The 24,133-nt window shown below is 43.8% G+C and overlaps 1 protein-coding gene across 12 annotated transcripts in view; it reads left to right on the top strand.

The window, feature by feature from the left end:
- LOC147636910 (dihydrolipoyllysine-residue acetyltransferase component 3 of pyruvate dehydrogenase complex, mitochondrial-like) overlaps nucleotides 1–24,133 on the top strand; it is an 83,410-nt gene that overhangs the window by 15,870 nt on the left and 43,407 nt on the right. For 4 of the 12 annotated variants that reach the window (XM_086800493.1, XM_086800494.1, XM_086800492.1 and 1 more), the window contains 13 exons: nucleotides 13,652–13,723; nucleotides 13,855–13,907; nucleotides 14,075–14,149; nucleotides 15,430–15,522; nucleotides 15,667–15,918; nucleotides 16,202–16,290; nucleotides 16,369–16,456; nucleotides 16,562–16,647; nucleotides 16,753–16,828; nucleotides 17,159–17,226; nucleotides 17,329–17,395; nucleotides 17,494–17,589; nucleotides 17,671–17,773. In XM_086800493.1, the coding sequence (XP_086656619.1) occupies nucleotides 13,652–13,723; nucleotides 13,855–13,907; nucleotides 14,075–14,149; nucleotides 15,430–15,522; nucleotides 15,667–15,918; nucleotides 16,202–16,290; nucleotides 16,369–16,456; nucleotides 16,562–16,647; nucleotides 16,753–16,828; nucleotides 17,159–17,226; nucleotides 17,329–17,395; nucleotides 17,494–17,589; nucleotides 17,671–17,773 (1,218 nt within the window). Of the gene's footprint in view, nucleotides 1–13,651; nucleotides 13,724–13,854; nucleotides 13,908–14,074; nucleotides 14,150–15,429; nucleotides 15,523–15,666; nucleotides 15,919–16,201; nucleotides 16,291–16,364; nucleotides 16,457–16,561; nucleotides 16,648–16,752; nucleotides 16,829–17,158; nucleotides 17,227–17,328; nucleotides 17,396–17,493; nucleotides 17,590–17,670; nucleotides 17,774–24,133 lie in introns of all 12 variants that reach the window. The other 8 variants (XM_086800496.1, XM_086800502.1, XM_086800495.1 and 5 more) reach the window with 2 other exon arrangements.

Here is a 24,133-nt window from a genome sequence, read left to right on the forward strand (position 1 = left end):
CCTCCACTTGATGAGGATGCATTTTAGGAGTCTTCTGGGAGTGGCACTAGTAGTGAGGATGAGGCTGATGATATTGATGATACAGATGAGGATTTGGGTCTGGTTGAGGGTCAGGCCGATGATGAGTCTTGACTCTTGAGTCTTCTGTTGTAGGAATCAGGACTCAGGGTTTAGGATTTCATTTATAGTTTGACTTGTGTTATTTACATTTATCTTTACTCTAGTCTCTTCATGAATATGTGACATGGTTTATCATTGATGACTCCAGAGTGCAAGGATTTCATTTACATGATTCATATGTAATCTCGTTTGAGTCATTATTCCTCTATTTGAGTCATTATTCGTCTATGCTTCTGCTTAGTGCTATAATCATTGTTGTCTGTTGGATGTTCATTTATGCAGCATGCTTTTGTATACAATGATGAATCATGATCAATTTGTGTTTGCTATGTATCATGTATGAGTCATGACATGAGTCATATTTTGTATATGTATATTTCCAGAGTTATTTTTCAGTCCGAACGAAACCTGCTTCTTACATTTTACGAAACTTATATGAAACCTATGAAACCCGTTTCATACCTCCCGTTTCAGAAATGCTTGGCAACTATGGCCAGGGTTTCGGCTCCTCGGCCTCCCCCGCCGACGGAGCTGCTTGGGTACATCTTGAGGAGCTTCCTTCTACTACTGCTCAGGATTGTTATTTGAGATGGCACGGACAATGATGGAGCTATTTCTTCCATGACTCCGTATGAGGCTTACTTTGGACGGAAGCCAAATGTCTCTCATTTTCGAGTAGTTAGTTGTTCAACTCACATGCATGTTCCAAACGTTCATAAGTTGGATTCCAAATCCCGTACTCTCGTCTTTGTGAGGTGCACCACCACTTCCAAAAGCTACCGCCTTTATGATCCTATTGTTGAAAAGATCCTTCTCAGCTGTGATGTTGTATTTTCTGAGGGATCATCTTTAGAAGGGGTTCTTCCGTCTTCTAACACATCCTCTTCTCCACCCTCTCATGAGCTTCCGGAGGTGGTTATGGAGCTTCCTCCTCTAGCTGTTGCAGCAGAAGGTAGTGTTAGAAGTCATCTCCTGTCTATACATATACACCAGGGCCTCTGTTGTGGGTGTGCCCGCCCTTATTAGGTGTTTTCTCATTTTTCCCCACTCTCCGTATTTTTCCCCCACATTTTTCCATTTTTTATGTGGCTTGGGAGGCAGCCCTGAGGTGGCAGGATGTCCTTGTCTGTAGCCGACTGCAGCTGTATGCATTAGTCTACTTGCTGGAGGTGGCCGATTGTGTATGACAGGTCGTGGACCTCACAGCTTGCTGCCCGACAATGCTCAGCTGGTCGATTGGTGTTGTTGCTGGTCGTGGAGTTCTACAAGTCTTGTCGGCTGCCCATGAGTAGGCCGATTGCATGCTTGGGGCCATATAAAATGGCCCCACAGCCCCTTGCCACCAGTATTGTAGCATTCCGGGATTCTTCTTGTGTATATAGAGCAAAGTTACACGCCTCTATCTCTGTCTCTCTTGTGCTGTTATTTTCTGTATTGCGTTTTGCTCGTGTTCCCAGATCTGGTCATCATCTCCGCTGCGTATTCTGACATGGTATCAGAGCCCGGGCGTGTGGTCCTGGGCGGCTTAGGCGTGTGTGGTCCTAGGCGATCCCCTCACGCCTCGGTGGCTTGCGGAGCTCGAATCGAGGGAGGGTTTGGCGATTTCGAGCGTGTGATCTATGGCTAGAAGGTGCCTTGGATTATCCCATAAGTGGAAGCATGGGAAGTTGAAGAGCCATATATAGGCTCTAGATAGTTCTTGGGATTTGTGTGAGCAAGAGGGGGACTGTTGTGTTGTTGATTGGTAGACTGTACGGGACTGTTGTGTTGCTGATTGGTGGACTGTACGGGACTGTTTGGGAAGAGGAGAAGCAAGAGGACGGCGGACTGATTTGCTGGACAGCCACTTGCAGGTGTAAGTTCTTCTTTGTTCCCACCCACCCACCCTTTTTCAGAGTACATCCCCGCAATGGCAGATTTGTTAGAGATGGCCGGAAGGCATGTGAAGATCCCGACACTCTCCATGTTCCCGGTGGACCGTCAGTTGGACGGGAACAACTACGGCATATGGAAGGTTATGATGGAATCTGTTCTGGAGTCTTACGACCTTGCTGATTTCGTCATTGTTGGGGTTCCACGGGCGGAAGTAGAGGAAGGGGAGTTACCGTCGATCCAAAGGGACCGGGAGGCACAGGCACAGATGAGGGATCGTGTCAACGCCAGGGTCCGTTCGTTTATCTTCCTCAACTGCACACCGCAGGTAATCAATCATGTAAAGCATATGACGCTGGCCAGAGGTATATGGCAGCATTTGGCTTCTCTTTACAAACAGGGTATCGCCCATGAAGAGGATTTCCTTGGAAGTACAGATGCGGGTTATGAGCCCTGCAAAGTCGTCGACGATGCGGGAGCATATTGACAAGCTGCAGGCTCTTCAGCAGGAAGTTCTTCAGGCTGGGAAGGAGATATCATCAGAGGACATGGCCATAACGTTGCTGTTGCATTTGCCCTCTTTGTACTCAGCATTTTACTCGTCTTTGATTACTAGTGGCAGGCTCAGCACCATCACGTGGGAGGAGCTTGTGCCCAAGGTCTTGGACTAGGAGGAACGATTCACGAACCCTCCTCAGGGTGGAGGTTTGGAGGCCTTAACCGGCCAGCGGTCGAAAGGCCGTAACACGGGCAAAGGGAAGGCTTTATCGGAGAAGTCTTCTGAGAAGAAGTCCGTTACTGACTGCGAGAAACTAAAGGCAGAGAGGACCTGTAATGATTGTGGCGAGAAAGGCCACTATTGGAGGCAGTGTCCCAAGCGGAAGACCGAGAAGGGTGAAGATTCCTCAGTAGCAATCATGAAGACTCCGGCTTTTGTGCACCTGGAGGTGATAGACACCGATGTTTCATTTTCTTTAGGCAGGGAGGAGGTTGAAGGATTCTCTGCAACGGATACTCGGGAGTGGATTCTAGACAGTGGTGCTTCCAGGCACATGACTCCTTCCCGTTCAGATTTACAGGATCTCTGCAAGTATTCTGGTCACATTCTTACTGGGGATACGTCCACTATCCCAGTTCACAGTGAGGGCAGGTTGGAGATAGTTCCTGATGGCAGAGGGGGGAAGCATTCCTCCCAGGTGTTGTATGTTCCGTCACTTGGTTTTCATCTGTTGTCAGTGCATCAGGTTTGCAAGATTGGCGTACGGGTGGAGTTTGATGAGTATTTTGTTGCTCTCCGGGACAAAGCAACAGGCCAGGTGGTTTGGGAAGGCGGAGTGGAGAATGGAGTTTACAAGCTTTCAGCACTCTCTCTCCGAGGTCCTTAGGTTTGTGATGAGTGACAGTCTGGTAATGGCCACCTAAGTGTGGATACGTTGTAGGTGCAGGCTTTTCGGGACCAGATGGGGGATAGCTTGCCAGTTGATGGCAGTAGTTGGCAGGAACTTTCCAGTACTGATGTTGGTAGTTCTTGTGTTTGTCAGTCAGAGGAAACTGAACAGGTAACTTATGCTCTGATGTCTCGTAGTATTCGGGACAAAGAAACTCATGTAGATGAGGATGTTCTTTCCACGGGGACCTCTCGGAAAGCCAGGCAGGTGGCAGTTGATTACTTGCAGAAGGAGGTGCATACTCCAGGCTTTGTGGTTCCGGATTCAGAGGGGGTGGTTGACAGGTTTCAGAAGGCCTTGCGTGGTCTACAGCAGGTTTCCAGGACTAGGCTTTGCACCATAACAGGTGTTGATCCTTGTGAGCAGTGTGATGCCTCTTTGACTCAGAAGCAGAATGGTTCATTGATTTGGTTGATGGACACCAGATTGGACGGGAGCTTCTTGATGAGGCAGTTGAGCTCATGGTTGTAGATGACTGTTTGGGAGGCAGGATTGCATATCCTATGGTTTCTGCGACATGCAAAGGATTATGGACTCTTTTACACAAGAGGGGGATTGATTGATGGAGTCCGACTCCACGGTTGGAGTGACTCAGTGGGGAGGAGATCCGGACACGAGGGGATCTACTTCAGGCCTAGGAGCAGTTTTATGGAGCAGTAAGAGGCAGTCATCTTTTGCCTTGTTTGTCGACAGAGGCAGAGTACCGGGCTGCTTGTGATGCTACTTGTGAGGTAGTGAGGTTGCATTGCAGGATTGGGCTTCCATTGGAGGAACCCATGGTCATCCAGAGGCACTTTGTTCGTGAACAGATCGTTGCTGATGACATCTTGCTAGAGTTCTGTTCGACGGAGGACAGTACGGTGGACCTCTTCACGAAGTCGCTATCTCAGGATTTGCTCAGGTGGCACCCGAGCTCCCTGTGGTTGGTTTCACAGCCAAGAGCTGAGAGGGGGTGTTAGAAGTCATCTCCTGTCTATACATATACACCAGGGCCTCTGTTGTGGGTGTGCTCGCCCTTATTAGGTGTTTTCTCATTTTTCCCCACTCTCCGTATTTTTCCCCACATTTTTCCCATTTTTTCTGTGGCTTGGGAGGCAGCCCTGAGGTGGCAAGATGTCCTTGTCTGTAGCCGACTGCAGCTGTATGCATTAGTCTACTTGCTGGAGGTGGCCGACTGTGTATGACAGGTCGTGGACCTCACAGCTGCTGGCCGACTGGTGTTGTTGCTGGTCGCGGAGTTCTACAAGTCCTGTCGGCTGCCCATGAGCAGGCCGACTGCATGCTTGGGGCCATATAAAATGGCCCCACAGCCCCTTGCCAGTATTGTATCATTCTGGGATTCTTCTTGTGTATATAGAGTAGAGTTACACGCCTCTCTTCTCTCTCTCTCTCTCTCTCTCTCTCTCTCTCTCTCGCGTGCTGTTATTTTTTGCATTGCGTTTTGCTCGTGTTCCCAGATCTGGTCATCATCTCCACTGCGTATTCTGACAGGATTATTATCAACATTATCTATTTTATGCAAGACATGATGCAGTCGGCCAGCTTTCAGCTAGCCGACCAGAAGCATGTGCATATAAATAGCAATCATTGTATTCACTCATTCATATCATAATCATTGGACTCCAGCGTTTCTTCCTTTGGCACAAGGAGCATCCACGAGTGAGCATTCAGCATCTCATCAACAAAACGCAGCACTATCAGCAGCATTCAGCCACTACAATACCTTGCATTTTCAGCATATACACAGTTTTCAGCATTCATTCATGTCATCGTTTTGCTATAGCCCTTCTGGTGAAGGTAAAACGCATTCATTCATTCATTCATTTTCAGCATACATTCACAGCCTAGAACAGTCCCAATCAACCCCTTCTCTCAACCTCAGATTTGCAGCCTTCCTACATTCCATTGGAAGAGTGCATAGGCTTGAGATCGATCATCATTGGTGCTTCTACAGCCGTGTACAGTTTAGTCATACTCTTGGTCTTTCAAAGGTCTTGCGTCTAACTTATCTACAGTCCAAAGTTAGTCCCTCAGTCATTCTCTTCAAAGATAATAAAGCAAATACTCCTAGCAATAGGAGGGGGTCCTTCAGTGGGTAATTCGGGACCCAATAAGGTGTAAAGTTCTCTCTCTCTCTCTCTCTCTCTCTCTCTCTCATCTCTTAAAGTTTGAAGTGCTAAAAGTGGATTGCTAAAGACTCACGAAACTCAGGATAAAGAAAGTGGTGTGAGACTTGTGTGACAGGATCCTTCACTATGCATAATTCTACTGCATGTTACATGGTGGTTAGCCGAAAAGCTTTTGGGCATTGCACTGAAGACTTGGAAAGAGTTTAAAGAGACCTTCCGCAAGCAGTTTCTACCTCCCCATTTCGAGAGAGAGATCACTAAGGAGTGGGATTCACCTGGGCAAAAAGAGCATGAAAAAGGACAATCATATCATGCACGCTTTTGGAAAGTTTTCTTCAAAGTCTTACCTTTTCTACATATCTCTGAGGCAAAGAAGTTGAGAAAGCTTGAAGCTGGCTTGCAACCCATCATTGAAGACAACTTAGACCTCTACCCTGGTGCTAATTTTGAAGAGGTATTTGCTTTAGCCATGGCAGCTGAAAAAGTTCATGTGAAGCATCTCATAGAGAGGATAAAATGCATGTTTGGGTAAGGACCATAAGGCTGGTCCGAAATTGCAAAAGTGGGATAGGAAAAGAAGCCCGAATCTTGTGATTCAAAGGGGCGAAAGAGGGCTGCAAATGCTGAATCAAATTAACCCCCTAAAAAGAAGGAAAAAGGGGACAATTTGGGTCTCTCTAGGCAAGACAAAAATATGAAGGAGGATAAATGTTTCAGATGTGACAGTAAAGAGCACGTGCTTAGACATTGCCCAAAGTGGAAAAGTGAGAAGGAAAAGAAGCTGCAAGTTAATACTATACCGGATGTACAAGGCAAGGCTTCCCATGCTCGAGTTGAGCGACAGTTATTTAAAGCATGGGGTCAACTCAAGGATCAGCGTGTCCTCTCATCTCAGATGGCTACTTCTTTGGGCGTTAACATGGATGATATGGAAATAGAGATTGATGTGTGGGGATTTGAGCTGTTAGGGTTAGGGTTTGGAAGGTACTTCAGCAAGAGGCGTGAGAGACAGAGAGAGGAACACGACTGCTCATGTATTGAGTGTTGATAAAAATGAAGTACAATAGCCACATAAAGATGTGACCTAAAAGTTGTGTTCACATGGTCCGGCCATAAAGTGTGCCATGTGGACCAAATCACTTATAAACCATAATAAGTGAAACTAAGCTAAAACTGGGGGAAAAAACCTCCACTAACTGAAGTAAAAAGTGCCCCAGTAACCTACTGATGATCACTAGCACTCCCCTGGGTGCATACACAACATAAAACCCAACAAACCCCCCTGGAGTGATATGTGATCACTGTACATCATCCACCAAAAGGAAACAAATTCAAAGTAGTGCGGAATGCTTCGAATTTCGGACGTGGTAATGCCTTGGTGAAGATGTCTGCCACATTCTGATGTAGGACAGTAGATCAGACTGATATCACCTGCTTGGAGTCTCTCCCGAACAAAATGATAGTGAATCTCAATGTGTTTCGTGCGAGCATGAAACACAGGATTCCTGGCCACGGCAATGGCACTCTGACTATCAATATAGATAGGTGTAGGCTCCTCCATTGAAATATCCATATCAGTCATAAGACGACGCAGCCAGACACACTCAACGGTAGTAGTATAAGCTGCTCTGTACTCTGCCTCACAAGACGAAGTGGCCACTGTGGTTTGTTTCTTGCTTAGCCAAGAAATACATGAAGAGCCAAGAAAGAAACAATTGCCACTAGTGGAATGTCTGGTATCAAAATCACCAGCCCAATCTGAATCGCTGTAAGCATATAACTGCATGTCAGGCTGTGCATGAATCTGCTCAATTGAGATACGACATACTGAATATTTGGCCGTGTAGTATACAAGTCAATAAGGCACCCAACAGCCTGAGCATATGTAGTGGCATCAAATAAAATACTGTCATCCTGTAGTGACAGTTTCATCCCAGGCTCCATAGGAGTGCTAATAGGCTTGCAATCCTGAAATTTAAACTTCTCCAGAAGTTTAGCAACATACCGAGATTGCAACAACCCAATGCCTCTGTTATCCTGCACAAAGTGTATGCCCAAATAGTAGTGTACAAGCCCCAAATCAGACATGTCAAATGTCTCTTGAAGTATCTCTTTAAAAGCTGCAATTTTGTCATCATTTGATCCCATGAGCAAAAGATCATCTACATAAAGGCTGATGACCAGTAGATCTTTCTCTTCTGATGGACTGTTCACAAAACCTTGAGTGAGTAGGAAAGCATCTAATAGTTGCCAGGCGTTGCAGAAACGGCAGGTATGAAACGGGTTTCATACGTTTTGAAACGTTTCATAAAAGGTAAGAAACGGGTACAAAAAGGTTTCATACAAAATAGAAAAAACATGTATATTTTTAACTTGAAATATAGGAAAGAAAAAACTGTTGACATAACTTATAAGAGACCACATTGAATTCATTTCAATAAAAACAAAATACATGTAAGATATGATGATATCACAAATCACGTGGGTGATCACTGATGACTAAGCAGAAATCAAAAGGATCACCACGTGGGTGATGAGTCATGACTCAAAATCCAAGATCAAAATAAATAGCATGTCCAAAGTTCAAACTAAATAACATGTCCAAATAAAATGATACTGGCAGCAGCTGCTAGCTACTATCTGCATCCTCATCTGCATCCTCATGCTCATCCTCATCTGCATCTTTTGCCTTTGCAGCCTCACTCTCAAGGTCACTGCCGGTAGCCGAGTCCTCAAATGCCTCATCCTCTAGAGGTGCAGGTGCACTACTAGTACTAGCCTCTCGAGAAGATCGTGTAGTGCGAGCCGGAGCCATGATCTCCTCATAGAGCATAGAATAGATGTCTCTCTCCTCCTGAGGAATGTCGGGAATCTCCTTGCACTTCATGATATCAATCTTATCTGGATTCACTTGGCGAGGCTCAATGGGATGACCCTTTTGTTCTAGCAATCAGAGATTACAATGACAAAAGACAAGCCTCTCCAATTGTGCTGAGGAGAGTCTATTTCTCATTTTCGTGTGAAAAAGAGCCCATGTACTCCAGTTTCTCTCACAAGGCCCTGAACTGCAATCCTGGGAGAGAACTCTCAATGCAATCCGTCTCTACATTGTACACAAAAAAAAATAAAAAATAAAAAATAAAAAATAAAAAAAAAATAAAAAAAATTGGATGATGAAAAAAACGCGTTTCATACATGACGAAACGTTTCGAAACGTTTCGTACGTTTCGAACCTGTATGAAACGCGTTTCTGACTGTATGTCTTCAATGATGGGTTGCAAGCTCAGCTTGTTTCAAACCATACAAGGCCTTTTTCAGCCTGCATACTTTTCCTTCATGACCATGTTTTGCAAAAACTATGGGCTGATGTACATAAACTTCCTCCTCGAGGTCCCCATGTAGGAAAGCAGTCTTGATGTCCAACTGATGAACAACCCAACCACGATGTGCAGCCAATGCAATGACACTCCTAAGTGTCGACATACGGGATGTAGGAGCAAATGTCTTCTCATAATCAATGCCCTTCTTCTGTGCATAGCCCTTTGCAACTAGACGTGTCTTGCATATGCACACATACCCAAAGAGTTGAGGAGGAAGTTGGATGATAAAGCCACAAAATGTATTTTTGTTGGGTATAGCCGTGAGAGCAAGGGCTACCGGTTATATGACCCACTATCCAAGAAGATATTCACTAGTCGGGATGTTATTTTTGATGAAAAATCAGAAATATCCATGGCTGGTTATGATGTAAATCTAAATCAGGCTGAAAATGATGTGTTTGAAGGTCTACTACCTATGGAGTTTCATTTCACAGTTGGTGATCCAACCCATGAGGGTCCAGGACAGCCAGCTAATCATGAAGATGGTGCAGAAATTCAGCAGGCTGTTGAGCCAGAAGTTGAGCCAAATATGGGGCAGCAGGCTCCACAGGTCAGACACATACCTAGATGGTATTTGAGGACATTACAAGACAGCCATCTTTAGGGTCCTCTTGCTGGCCGTACTCGTAGGGAGACACGGACCAATGAGCATGCACACATCATGGATTTAAATATGGTTATGGCAGCCAGTTTACAAGATGATGATGAGCCTGATTCATTTGTGGATGCACGAGAGAATGTGCATTGGAACAAAGCCATGCAGGATGAACTTAATTCTAGTAAAAAGAATCAAACATGGGATTTGGTTGATTTGCCCAAAGGCAAGAAAGCCATTGGTACTAAGTGGGTCTATAAGTTGAAAAGACATGCAGATGGATCCATTGACAGGGGAGCTTCATGCTTCAGTAGGATAGACTTGAAGAGTGGATATTAAGTCAGAGTTGCACCCCAAGATGTGCATAAGACTGCTTTCCGTACTTTATTTGGCTTTATGAGTATTTGGGCCTGATCTTCTCAACATTCAAAAATGGGCATTCAATTCGATGCCCAAATTTGGGGGTTTTTTCCAATTTGGGACAAAATCCCCTAATTGGTTGCCCAATTTGAGCAAGTCTAAATTTGGATTCCCAAATTGGTTGCCCAATTCTTCCACAAATTTGAGGGTTTGGGTAAAACCCTTAAGTTCAGGTTTAATTTCGGTTTGGGTAAAACCCCCAAATTGGTTGCCCAATTCTTTCACTAATTTGAGGGTTATGATTGATTGATTATTGAACTGTTGGTGTGTATACTTTCAGCTCTTTTGGCACCATGTCCAACCTTCAGATTTTATGTATATAATCGTTTCGGTCCATCATTTCACTGGCCACCTCCCGGTGGTGAAAAGTTTCATTCCAAATGAATCGTTTCAGCAATGTTTCGTTTCAACAGTGAAACGTTTCGCGATGACCTTGCACTGGTCACACACGGTTGACACTAATCTGGCTCCCGTCCATGTGACACGAAAAGATTGGCCCTTTCACATGGGACACTGGCCTGTCCCCATGTGAAAATGGCACAAATCTGGCCGCTCTATGGAGTGATAGTCCCATAGAAGTGGCTCCAGAAATGGAGATGGACCAAATGGTGACACTAGTATGACTGGGAACACTGGTTCTCGGGGTCATCTAGTATGACTAGACCCCTGAGTGAGATACATGACTTGAGAACGGGGGATTTCCAATGTATATTTACATATGCATTTCATTTTGTGTATGTGCGAAGATAAAAAAAGATTTATTAGAAGCATGACCTGTTTTCGTGTCTTGCATGCTTGCTGTGTCATCCGCAAGGGCTTGAGCAACCAATTGCTCAAGCCATGAGGGAGATGCAAACCAACCACTTCACCATGCGATGCCATAGCATCTAGGCGAGATAACATAGGATGAGTGGCAATGGCAAAGAAAAGAGGGCTAAGAGGACAGCCCTGCCGGAGAGAACGGGTGAGAGAAATACCATCCGAAAGTCCTCCATTGAGCATAATCTGCGTGATAGAGCCAGAGCCAAGTAAATGCACCAAATTAGCCATTTTGGGACCAAAGCCCATGGCTGTCATTAACTGAGAAAGGAAAGACCAGCTGACATGATCAAAAGCTTTTTCAAGATCCAGCTGCACCATCACAATCTCTTGCTTCTTTGCCTTGGCATAATCCACTCCAATTTGAACATTAAGAATATTATGCGAAATATTCCTGCCATGCACAAATCCATATTGATATGGATGAATAAGAGTAGGAAGCACCTTCTGCAAGCGATTGGCAAAAATCTTTGTAAAGATTTTATAGATAATACCCATAAGTGAGATCGGGCGCCATTGAGCCAAAGAAGTAGGCGAAGGAACTTTGGGCAACAAACGAAGTATGCCCAACTTCCAATCGGCAGGCATATATCCCTCATCCTAAACCCTTTGACAAATAAGCGTCAAAGGCTCTGCAAGTTGATCAGCATATTTTTGGAAAAACTCATTTGTCAAACCATCCCAACCAGGGCTCTTTCCCATGGGAAGTTTGGAGAGAACAGCTTCCACTTCCCCTTGAGTAACAGGAGCATCAAGCTGAACCGCCACATCAGGGTCAACTTGATATCGTACTTCAGCAAACAATGACTCCCTTGCAGCCAGGACAGCCGGCGAGACATCCTCTCGAGGGGCAAGCAAATCTTCATAAAACCTGATGCAATGCTGAATAACCTCAGAAGGTTGAGTAACAAGGTTGCCTTGGGCATCCATCAGCCTAACAATATTCTCACGCATATGTTTTTGATGCAACTTATCATAGAAGCGATGAGATTGACAGTTAGCATCCCGCAAAGCAGCAAGACGTGCAAGTAGTTTAAAGCGAACATATTGTGCTTCCTGCACCCTAGATAGCTCCTTTTTCAGCCATTCTATGGCATCCACAACTTCAGCATCCATAGAGTCAGTAAACATGAACAGTAGGGTTTCCAGTAGGTAGTACAAGCATTACAGCCGGTACAGTAGGGTTCCCAGCAGGTACAACAGGTACAATAGGGTTCCCAGCAGGTACAGTAGGTACGGTAGGGTTCACAGTCAGTCACAGCAGGTACAAGGGTGCCCACAAGTACACAGCAGGTACAGAAGGTGCCCACAGTAGGTACACAACAGGTACAGAAGGGGATACTGTAGGCAGCTTCAGCACAGTAGTTACAGTCGGGTTCTGCTGATGCAACAGTGCTGGTACAGCAGGTACAGCAACAGGCGTCTACAGCAGATTCAGCATGTACAGTAGCTGTCCACAAGGGGAGCAGTCGACCAGCAGAAAAAGAGAGGTAGAGAATCATGAGGCCATGTGTGGGTGCCCAGAATTTGGGCTGGCCACACTTTTAACCTTGGGCCCCGGGCACTGGGCAAGTGGCCGATGCCCAACTTTAATAAGTGTGAACTGGTAAGGTTATAAAACCTTTACAATAATAAACAAGGGTTAAATGAATACTTACCACCCGTTCACAATGCACATGCCACAAACCATGTCAGAATACAGGGCATTCACATTGGCTCATGAGGGGGCGTCCCCTGCCCGTGAACTGAACATGTCATAGTAGGCATTCACACAAAAACAAGTCAGACAAAATCATTTTCAGGGAAGCAGAGATGCGTGCACATTGCATTATGCAATGGATACATCTCCCATTCCTGGAATGTGTAAATAGCAGGTCTTCCCGAGCATGGAATTGGCTCAGTGGGAAGCTGAAACTGGGATCCCTGACAGTGGGTTCCATGTCCTGGCCACACTAGGGGTCCCGTAGGTGACGTGAGTCCTGGCCTCAGTACGGGCAACACGAAGCTCCTTGGCCTCTTGTACCTTGGCACGAAATAGGGGAAGACCACTTTGGCGGCCAAATGGTGATATATGGAGCCGGAAGGAAGGGACTGGCCACTATGGACGCTTGATATCTATTAAAGGATAAGGTAAGTATGGTTTACAGTTATAGCTTTTAATTTATTGTGCCTCCACAAAGCATTGTATCCAGATTTCTAGAAAAAAGAATACTCGAGAGTTGAAAGGGAAGAATTGGCCCATATTTCGTTCCCTATTGCAATGTCTATGCATGAATCACACATAAGCACACAACAAATTTTCTATCGCATAACATATTTGGATCATCTCGTTGTCAATCAAGTGAAGTTTTAAGTATCTTATGGGCAAACCCTGATACAACTTGTATTGGACTGCTGAATAGTGGCTGAGGACTGCGCAAGGGGATGAATGGTAGGGTTCTGGTTCCCTAATGACCAGCTTCCACCCTTGAGTGCTTGGTTAGGGGCTTGTAAGCAGCTCAAAATCCTGCCTCAATCTTGCATTTTCTTTGCCCGTATTAAAATCTGCCCTCCTTCAACTGTCAACACCTTGCCCCATCTATTCCAAGGGTGTCATTGTCATAGGCCTTTGCCGTAGGATCTGGGTAATGTTGAAGTAGAGCGTTCCCCGAGCGGTCCTTCGTCTGCAAGAAGAAGGACCACAGCGAGGGCTGTAACTCAGAGAGCGTGCTGTTAAAGGCCTGTATAGGTACTTCAAGAGGCTTTAATAATGCATTTCATTGGACTTATATTATTTCTTCCCTCAAATCGATATGTCACAACAAGATGGTTTTTAAGTGCAGATCTGAACTTAAATAGTGGTGTACCTGTTCTCATCTTTGTATGCAGATGTTTATGTCCCATGTTTTACTCGCCCTCATGGCCTTTCGACTAGCCTGAGGCTAATATCCTCCACTAGAGGTGAGTTAAAGGTTTCAAGTCTTTTATGTATCCTAGAGACTAGGCAGAGATTAGCCTACTAGGTGAAAATTAAGTTTGTTTTGTGCTACTGGCTGCATATCAATTAAGCAGATTTTGTTCTTTCCTTTCAGCAATCCAACATCAAGAGATTGGTATGCCTTCATTGTCACCAACAATGACGCAGGTTCAGCTCACTTTCTGTTTCATGTGCATAGTCATTCTCTTTAGTGTCCCTTAAAAGGGTCTAGAAGTAAGCTTTCTGTGAGAGTAATGCATCTGCACAATGGTCAACCCTATATAATAACATTTAGGTTAACCCTATTTAATATCATCTAGATCTCCTTTTTATAGGGAAATATTGCAAAATGGTGCAAGAAAGAGGGCGATCAAGTTGCACCGGGAGACGTGCTTTGTGAAATCGAGACGGTAAAAATCTGGCCCTTGCATTTATCTCATTTTACTTGTGAATACTTTTTTGTGGCAGAAATACTTATTTGCTAGTCTAAAGAAGAGTTTTTGTAATATGGAAAAGATGGAAAGTAGTCAATCTAACTGAGAACATTGTTGGGTTTTGAATGTGCTAATGTGTTCACAACCTCCAGGATTTATGTTATCTGCCTTAGTTGCATTTATGAATCACACTTAGTTTGTTAAGCAATGTTTGTTGGGCAAAGTTAGCTAGGCAGCCTACTATTACCTTTTGTGAGTGCCTACTGTCTTATTGTCGTTATAAGTTAGGGCTTCAGCATGGGCTGATTCCTTTGCTAAATCTAATTTACCTAGTAGCCCTATCATGACACATGTTAGAAGCAACTGAACGTGAGTTCAATAGTTAATATAATTAGTCGTTGATACCAAGGTGGGTACGTCTTTCTATGTAATCCTTACATGTACTTTTTGGTGTTAATGGGGGTAGTAAAGATGCCATAACAGACAGTGCTGTGTGTGATCAAGTTGTTGGTGGTCTAAAGCTTTGTAAGTAGATTCTCAAGAAGTCCAGATTGTATTTCTCCATTGAGTTTGGGAACCTTTTCTATGAGTATATGTGCCGGCATGGGCACTTGCTCGTAACTAGTTAAGAGATTACATGAATTTCTGTGATGAATTCAATATATTTCAAAAGCTGGGGCTGTGCCATGAGAGGCTATAAGTTTTGTATCTCATTTCCCATGAAGTCCAATAAGGTCTCAGATGCTAATTTTAGGAAGTTGACATTATATCTACTCAATTGTTCCAAGAATAAACTATGCTTTTTCCATAGAGTTTTTCAAGATATTGAAAGAGGACTCATCTCAAAATTTTGGAAATTTTGAAGGGGATAGTTGAATGAGATGTTATCGATGTGCATTCAGAGAGGAAGGATATGATAGTTCACAGCAACAATGTGTGCTTGGATGGCTTTATACTTGCAACTAAAAGCTTATTTTTGATAAAGTGTAAATGCTATGACCCTGTTGGCATATTGTGGTTAGTGTCATCATGGCTAACTTGAACGTAAGGATGAATTACATTTGCGCTAGGCTTATGGTTCCATTTGATTGCATTGATGGGCTTTTTGGATGCATTAAGGGCTGGGTCTGTAAAGCAAGCGACAGATTTAGCTTGGGTAAATCTGCATCAGTTTTGTTGCCGTTTTTCCACTTTTGTGTCCTCAAGTATCATATAAATTCTTCTCATTGACATTTCAGTCTATATAAATACTGTAGGACAAGGCGACATTGGAAATGGAGGCTATGGAGGAAGGCTATTTGGCAAAGATCCTTTGTGGAGATGGGTCCAAGGACATTCCTGTAGGACAGGTATATTCTTTGCTGCTGCAATGGTGCTGGCCATTTGTCCTGCCTACCAACCGTCAAAGAGCAGTCAATCTAACTAACTGCATTTGCATGGGTGAAAGCTATTTGGTTGTGTCTTGATTGATCTTTGGTGCTGCTTGCTAACAGGTTATAGCTGTTGTTGTTGACTCTGAAGCGGAGGTTGGTAATTTCAAAGATTACAAGGCTACTAGTGATGCATCCTCCAAAGCTCCTCCCCCACCTCCTAAGAATGAAGACATTCCCAAAGCAGAGGCACCTAAACCAAGCACTGCTCCACCACCCAAAACAGAGGCATCAAAGCCAGAACCTACTGCCCCTGGTGCAGAGGACCGTGTTTTTGCAAGTCCTTTAGCTCGGAAGCTCGCAGAGGAAAAAAATGTATTTTTTTCTTTCATTAACATCCACTTTTTTCGATTCTATGTAATCTTTAGCTATTTCTTTCTTAAATTCATACATATCTTATTTGTCCACATGTCCTTGGATAGAAGATGTTAACACATCCCCTCTGTCCCTGCATGCTCGGACCAGTTTCTGTCTAGAATCAGACAAGCCTACTCTTTAGGTGGTGGTTGAATTTGTTTTTCTTTATGGGAGGTCAAATCAAACCGCTCCACTAAGGATGCTGCCCTCTCTAATGACTTATTGTGGCATTATACTGCAGGTACCTTTGTCAAGTCTAAAAGGTACTGGTCCAGATGGGCGCATCTTAAAAGCTGATGTTGATGAATTTCTAGGTAGTGTTCAGCCTTTTGAGTTTGTGCTCACATTGTATGTTTTTTGAGCCCATTCATTGTTTTGATGGTATGGCATTTTTTCGGTTGTAGCATCTGATTCTGCTCCTGCACTTCGTAAATCACTTGAGAAGCCGCTTCAGGCTCTGGACTACACAGACATTCCAAACACTCAGATTAGAAGAGTAGGTTATGCTTTTTTAGTAAATATATCCCTGCTTTATAATGTAAAGCTTTAATTGCTTATACTACAGTGGGTTTGAGGTATTGGCATTGATGTATGCTGACAGATTACTGCACAAAGGCTTCTTCTGTCTAAGCAAACTATTCCACACTACTATCTGACAGTTGATACACGTGTGGATAATCTGTTGGCGTAAGTACATGTATTTGTATGCTTTTGGCCTTCTTCTGATTGAAATTGGCTTGCAGTTGTATTTGCCAAGAGAGTATTTAACAGTGGTCCCTTGGTTGATCTCAGTTTGAGGAGTAAGCTGAACACCCTGCAAGAAGCATCAGGAGGCAAGAGGATTTCTATCAATGATTTTGTCTTGAAGGTGCTTACCATGGGCAGCCATCACCAATCCTCAAATTAGTTTCTAATGAAATGGTTAATCGTGTGTGGAAAATTATGGTTAAAGAGGAAGAAGACTCAAAGTTTTTGTTTTAAAAGCTTAATTATCCTCTTAAACCAAGCTAATTCAGGTGAAGAAAAAAGAAAAGAGGGGGAGGGGGGGGGGGTTGTGGAGAATGCCTCTTACAAGGTGGATTGCTGAGATCTTGTCTCAAGAGTCGAGATTTAATCTTAGTCCTCCACATGTCTTAAAACTCCACCTTACACTAGTCAACCTTGCGGTTGATAATTGTTTGATGCACTGTTTGTGTAGGCAGCAGCCATGGCTCTAAAAAAAGTCCCAGAGTGCAACAGCTCTTGGACAGATGACTTCATTCGGCAGTAAGAACTTCTTTCTCTTTTTACATTGCATGCTGTTTAGTGGGTCCTTGCAACAAGGAGCCCTTGTTTCATGAAGATGACTTAGACCATTCATGTGATCAGGTATCATAACATAAACATCAGTGTTGCTGTGCAGACGGATTTTGGTTTGCTTGTACCAGTTGTGCAGGTAAGTCAATGTAGCTAGAATGACTATCTTACATGTCCACACTTAAAGATGCAGGCTTGAGGTCTTTGCCTTACGTCAGTGGTTTTTATTTGGTCCAGAATGCGGACAAGAAGGGGCTGGCCACAATTGCAGAGGATGTAAAGACATTAGCAGACAAGGCCAAGAAAAACAGCTTAAAACCTGCTGACTATGAGGTGAGTTAAGGTACATGAAATAAGCTTTGTTTTCCGCTTTAGTTGTAACATGATTTCAAAGCTTCCTCTTGAACTTTGTAGGGAGGAACATTCACGGTCTCGAATTTGGGTGGCCCGTTTGGAGTCAAGCAGTTCTGTGCTATCATTAACCCACCTCAATCTTGCATTCTTGCAGTGGGTACAAGTAAGTATTATCCATGCATAAGCACACCAGAACAAAAGCAGCAGACTTTAACACTCCCACACACTTGCATGAGCAAGTACTTCAATATAGTCTTAGAATGAAGCGTAGGTTAGAGCTTACACAACATTACATGAAGAAATTTGCACTGTATCTAAATGAAATGCTGCACAACATTAGGAGCATGAAGCCACGTTCTAGGGGCTAACTTCACCATCTATCTAACAAAATTTACCAAAACAATAAACATACTCAAGAAAAAGGCAATTGTCAGGTTTCTATGATTTAGTCAAAGTGACTCATGCCCTCATGCCATTGCTTCCTTGCATGCTGTGCCTGGTCACTTTACGTACTTCTACCTCCACTATTACACATTTACCCACTCCAAACGGTGCCTCACACTGTCCTTCTATTTCTTGCCTGGCTGTGCATCATCCCTTACACATTTTCAGTGAAAAACAATTCAAACTGAGCTTGATCAATCCGTTGTAGCTGATAGCTGTCATGCCAAGATTGTCGGAAGTAGAAGTTCTTATCAATCTTTGATGAATGAAAAACCATCTGATTGTGAGCAACCCATATAGTCCATGGTGCCCAAAATCTTAGCTAGGCAATAAAGAGAGCATATTTATCCATTCGTTGTGCGTATTTTCCAAACATCCAAAAGTTGCTGGAAAAAGTGATCATAGGAAGTCTTACCACAAGTAATCTAGGAAGCCTTCGCAAACAAGATCTACTGTCTAAACAGTACCAAAATAAATGCTGCACTATTTCTTTTTGATGTTGACAAGAAGGGCATTTAGCAAACACAATATGCGTGCTTTCCAAAAATTCTCCAACGTGGAATACTCCAGCAATATATTTCCACATGAAAACCTTTTGCTTCAGAGGTGAATTGCTGTCTCAGATCTTGAGCAAATTTTGCTGCAGTTTGATGGATTCCCCAAAGATGATTAGCATAATCAGAAAACCATGGTTGTGGGGGAATCAATCGATATAATCTAGCAGCAGCGAGCTGTGATTAAGGGACCTTAGGGAATGAATGGTACTTGTTCCATTCTTTGCAATTTTCAGTCTTCAAGCTTGCCCTTCAATAGGGTCATCCAATAACTCGCTGTAGCTACTCTCTAATTAGTGTCCAAATTGGTCCGCAATGCATGCCCAAATGCCAACGTTGCTGTGCTTTTGGAAAAGACATTACTCTTCCTTCATTGGTGATGACATCTTGACACACCTTTGTGGACAGGAAGTATGCCTTTCTTGGAGAGTGCAAAGCAATTGGATGATCAAATGCTGGACTCCAATGTAGACTTTCTTGTCGTAGAGAATTTCCCATCTCTGGGGTTTTGCTCGACCGATGAAGATATTGTAGAATCTTTTGCCAATCTTTAATCAGTTGAGTAAGAATAAGGGCATTGCAGTCACATGACCTACCAAAATCTCACAGGGAGTGAGCTTCCATTTACCAAAAGAGTCAACTTTAAAGTTTCGACACATGTGAGAGATCATTGAAGTACATGGTTGACTCTGTGCAAAGTATGTGGAAAGCATAGTGCCTTTTTTGGCCAAGATATGATAATGAATATTGAGAATATTCAGCCCACCACGCATTTTGGGGGAGTAAATACAATCAGATTTCAGCAGACTCAAGCCTTTTTTCTGGTTAGAAGTCTTCCAAAAGACTTCCATCACTTGAGATATAAAAGAATTAAGTTGTCTTTTTGTCCACACCCAAAGTGGGAGGAAAAACATATGTATGCCATAAGAATTGATTGCACAATTCCGAGGTGAACATGCAAAGGCCATGTAGATAAATGGCAGTAATCCAGCTTGACATGAAGTTTTTGCATAACCCAATGTCTGGCATCTTTAAAAGAAATATTCTAGCCTAAAGGATAACCTAAATGGCGCACTATCTCATGATGCTGGCATATAATTCCCGGCCACAAGAAAGCATGCCAGTCTGCTTGTTTGAGAGGCAACAAAGTAGACTTTCATGCAAGCATTACATTTGTTTGGAGAAGCATCATCCCTTACACACACACACACACACACACACACACACACACACACACACTTTTTTAATGTGAAAACACACACACACACACACACACACACACACACACACACACACACACACACATGCACACATGCACCTCCTCCTCCTCTTCCCTTGCCTTACATAGGCAACATTAGGATAATCGTGTGGGCACAGGCAACACCTCAAAGCCCCTTTGTCCGCAAGTTTCTCTCTAATTTACCTTGGGAGTGGGCTTCTACTCATTGAGGGACTTGTTTGGTACCACCCCTCAAGACTAAACCTTTTCGGTAGTCTTTGTGTATACTTCGACTGCATGAAGACAATCCCATCATCACGTTGTGTGAAGTGAATGCCCAAAGCAATAGATAGTCCTCATCGGACTGCATACATCACTATGTACAACCTGTAATTTTTGGACAGCCCTCACTGAACCATCTTTGGGAAATGGTGTCCGATGCATTTTTTCCAATATGCAACCCTCACATACATGTTTGATGGGTGTGCTGCAAGTGGAGGCAAAGCAGAAACCATATCATGCTTTTGAAGGTGAAGTAGACTACCCAAGTTCAAATGTCCAAACTGATTATGACATAGCTCAGCATCTGTCGTGCTAGACGTGGTAGCAGCATCATGTGCAGCTCTCTCATATACATCAAGCATGTAAAGACCATGACATGAAGTACCCGGGGCAACAATAAGATCTCCATCATTGCAATCATGTATAGTGCATCTGTCATCTACAAACCGGACAGCCATGCCGGACCCAACAATGGTTGGGAGATTCTTTTTTATTCATGGCACATACAATGCATTGGAGAGCGTGATTGTCCAACCATTGGTAGTAGTGAGCACAGTCTTCTCAACTCCTTTGACTGGATAAGAGGAGTTGTTGGCACATGTAACAATACTTCCCTTGGGTGCATTTGCCAATGAAGTAAACAAGTGGCGCTGTGGCGTAATGTGCTTGCTAGTACCACTGTCGAGATACCATTGATGTGTATCTACCATCGACATGCATGCATCATAAAGAGAAGATTATAGCTACAATACCCATTCATCCTGAGCATAGTTAGCAGATTCCTTCTTTTTAGCACTAGGTGCTGATGCATCGGCCATAGACATACCCGAATCTTTTTTCTCTCTCTCTTTTGCAAGCCTTTTCCTACATTCATTAATGTAGTGACTTGGCTTCCGACAGTCGTTACATTTGCCCTTCTTCTTGGGCTTCTCATTTTCACCCTTGTTAGCATCTTTACTAGAAGAGGTAGCCAAACCACCCTTAGGCTTCTTGCCATTGGTAATAAATGCTTTGCCTTTTCCCTTTTCTTGGGCAACAAAGGCTTGATCCCATGCCTTATGCCACACTCGTTCACCCTGGATTGTTTCTCATGTAGGAGTAAAGACACCAACTCATCAAATGAGAATGTGTTGGGATTGCCCTTCATCAATAAAGTGAGTGTAGTGGCACAACCCTTGGCAAGCCTTATCATGTATGCCCACAATGGGTAATTTGTCCCATCCAGTTTGTCCTCCGTTGTAAGCATGCCAAATACATCATTGCCAGCCATTGTTTCTGCAAACAAGTTCTCTGACCTACACATTGGAAGTGTCCAAACATACCGCTAATGCAATTGTCAAAACCCCAAGATCTCCTCATAGAGCAATCCTGAAACAAGACCCGAAACTTGAAAAACAAAGCCATAAACTGTGAAGGGGGTGCAAGTATGACTCACCACCCAACCATGATAGCCGTGGGCAAAGCCCACAAGTCCTGGTTGTCCCCATCGAGCCACGAGCTGAGCTAACTAGCTACCAGTCTCTACTCCATGACGTCCCATACCGCCACGAAGCTACCCTTGAGATTGCTGTCGGCCTTGGCTGCACGAAGCAGGTGCACGTCTGCACTAGATCTAGGCTCCTAACCAGAGAGCTCTCGCATAACCTCGCGAGAATCTGACTAACTGACTGGCCTTGGCCACGCTTTTATAGACTCTTGGCTGGCGTCCACATATGGGCACCCGCTCGTCAGTCCATCCCTAGCCTAGCTAGCCAATCAGCTTGCCTAGCTCCAAGCTACCCTAAGCCTTGAAGCTAGTCTTGTGTGCGTGCTGCACATGGTAGATACACTCTGTGCACATGACAGTAATGTCTACTTAATGCAACCAATAAGGTTGCTTAGTAGCTCATTGATGGCTATAAACCCGCAAATGTAATGAAAAAGCAAGTGTAGGGATAGAGAGTAGTACCGGTCAATTGCTAGAATTAATGTTGCAAGATGCCAATTTTGTGACTTGATTTTTTTCCCTAAAAAGTCCTAAATTTTGATAGGAGGGCAGAGGAGGGTGGGCAGCTTGTGTGAATTGGGTTGGTCGGATGAACTAGGCGGTGGGTGAGAGCGAGTAGATGGACCTCGTTTCCAAAAAAGTTTTGATCAATTGACTGCTAGACTTGAGGAAAGAGGCAAAGAAGCGGTGGCCCTTTAAGCACAACAATTGAATCCAACTGGTGTCAGTTCGTCCTTAAAAGTCTTTTTTGGTCATATAGGGTTAATACAATGTTGAAGAAAAGATGAAGATCTGACATTGCAAAAGTTAGCAGTTGGCAGAGCAGCTCTGAGACTCCTCCGTTTGGGGTTGAGCACGATCTTGCCTTACACTTCAGCAATTAATACAATTAAATAAGTTGAAAATGGCACCACAAAATGAAGCTTAACAACACTGGAATTGAAATCACTTGGACTGTGTATTAGGGCCGGAAAGGGCCTCCCTTGTAATAGATAGTATTATCAAGGTTCCTGTTACAACACATGCCAAACTGTCCATAGGCATTCTTGCAAACAAAAACAGCATTGCAAACATGGTTGTTGATGGGGTTGATTGCTTCCATAGCTTCTATTTGATTTCACAGTCTCACTCCTCGATCCCGCATAGCTAATCAAATGCAACTATGGTCCATTGGCATCCATACACAAACATTATGTGTGCCAAGATTGAGACATAGCGCCATAATGACTAGTATTCGGATCCTGAGTATGTGAAAGAGAGCTTAAATGAGCTCTTACCACAATTCTGCTTCTTGCCTTTTGAGTACAACCATCGTATGGTTGATGTCCATGCTTTCAAGGGTCCATTTTCACTCCTGGCTGAAATTAGGGTTTTCAGCAGATATTCGACTCCAAAATTGGGGCTTTTGGGTGCAAAAGATGCCCAAAGCAAAGGGCTATAAATGTACTATGGCTGCCCCAAAATTAGGGTTTCTAGCAAATTAGGGTTTACAAAAAATTTGGGGGCGATAGAAAACTTAGGAGGCTCCATATTCATGAATAGAAGAGGAATTTTGCAAATTGGTGATTATATGGAGACTACATGAGTAGAAGACAAGATTTCTCAAGCTTTCATGGCTATGGGAATCATGAAAAATAAAAAAATCAGCTTTTTCATAAGTGTGTGTGTGTGTGCAAAAATGAACCCCTCATATGGTTGGTGCCTGTCACAAAATTCTTTACAGCTTCTATTTTTCTACTGTTCATGTGTGGCATGTGGAGCCTGACATGACATACATGTATGGCTGGTGTAGCCTGACATGGTGTGTCTGTGTGGCATATGGGGCTTGACATGACAGTACATGTATGGCTGGTGTAGCTTGACATGATAGTACATGTGTGGCTTGTGGAGCCTGACATGGTGTACATGTATGGCTCATGGAGCCTGACATGATGAAATTCTCTGGGACTAGCTATCTTGGAGATCTGTTTCTTCCAGTCTAACTGCACTCATGTGTGTGCATGACTTTTTGGACCCAAAAAGCACACGTTTGAGCTATTTTCGGTAGGGAGCTCTTATTACTGGCAAAAAACTCAGATTTGGAGATGCGCCTGCTTTTCTAGGTGCATGGGAGTTGGACGACCAGTTTTTGCAGCTGTGGGCAGCCTTTTCTCACCATCCATTGCGACGGAAACCATCCACGTGTATGGTAGAAGTTGGTCGACTACTCCTGGGAGCCTTTCTTGTTGCTGGCCGCCTGTTTACAGCTCTTAAAAAAGCTGTTGGTCAGGGCACAAAAAGGGGAGAAAGCTGGCCGATTTGAGGGAGAGTCATCTTTTGCTAATCGGAGTGTTCCTGGAATGTGTGTTCCCTTCTGTGGCTTTTGAGAGCTGGTCGACTGTTGCTAACAGCCCTATAAGGTTGGTCGACTAGTTCTATGAGCCAGACATGAGGAAGATGAAGATGCAAAGCTGTCCCGGGCTCATGTGGGAGTGCTATGGGCTGTCCATAGTTGTCCTACATATGCTTTATGCCGCGAATGCTCACTTGTGTTGAGAA

The sequence above is a fragment of the Cibotium barometz genome, chromosome 7 (assembly GCF_041138505.1).
Source record: "Cibotium barometz isolate CiBa-2024 chromosome 7, ASM4113850v1, whole genome shotgun sequence".
Lineage (NCBI taxonomy): Eukaryota > Viridiplantae > Streptophyta > Polypodiopsida > Cyatheales > Cibotiaceae > Cibotium > Cibotium barometz.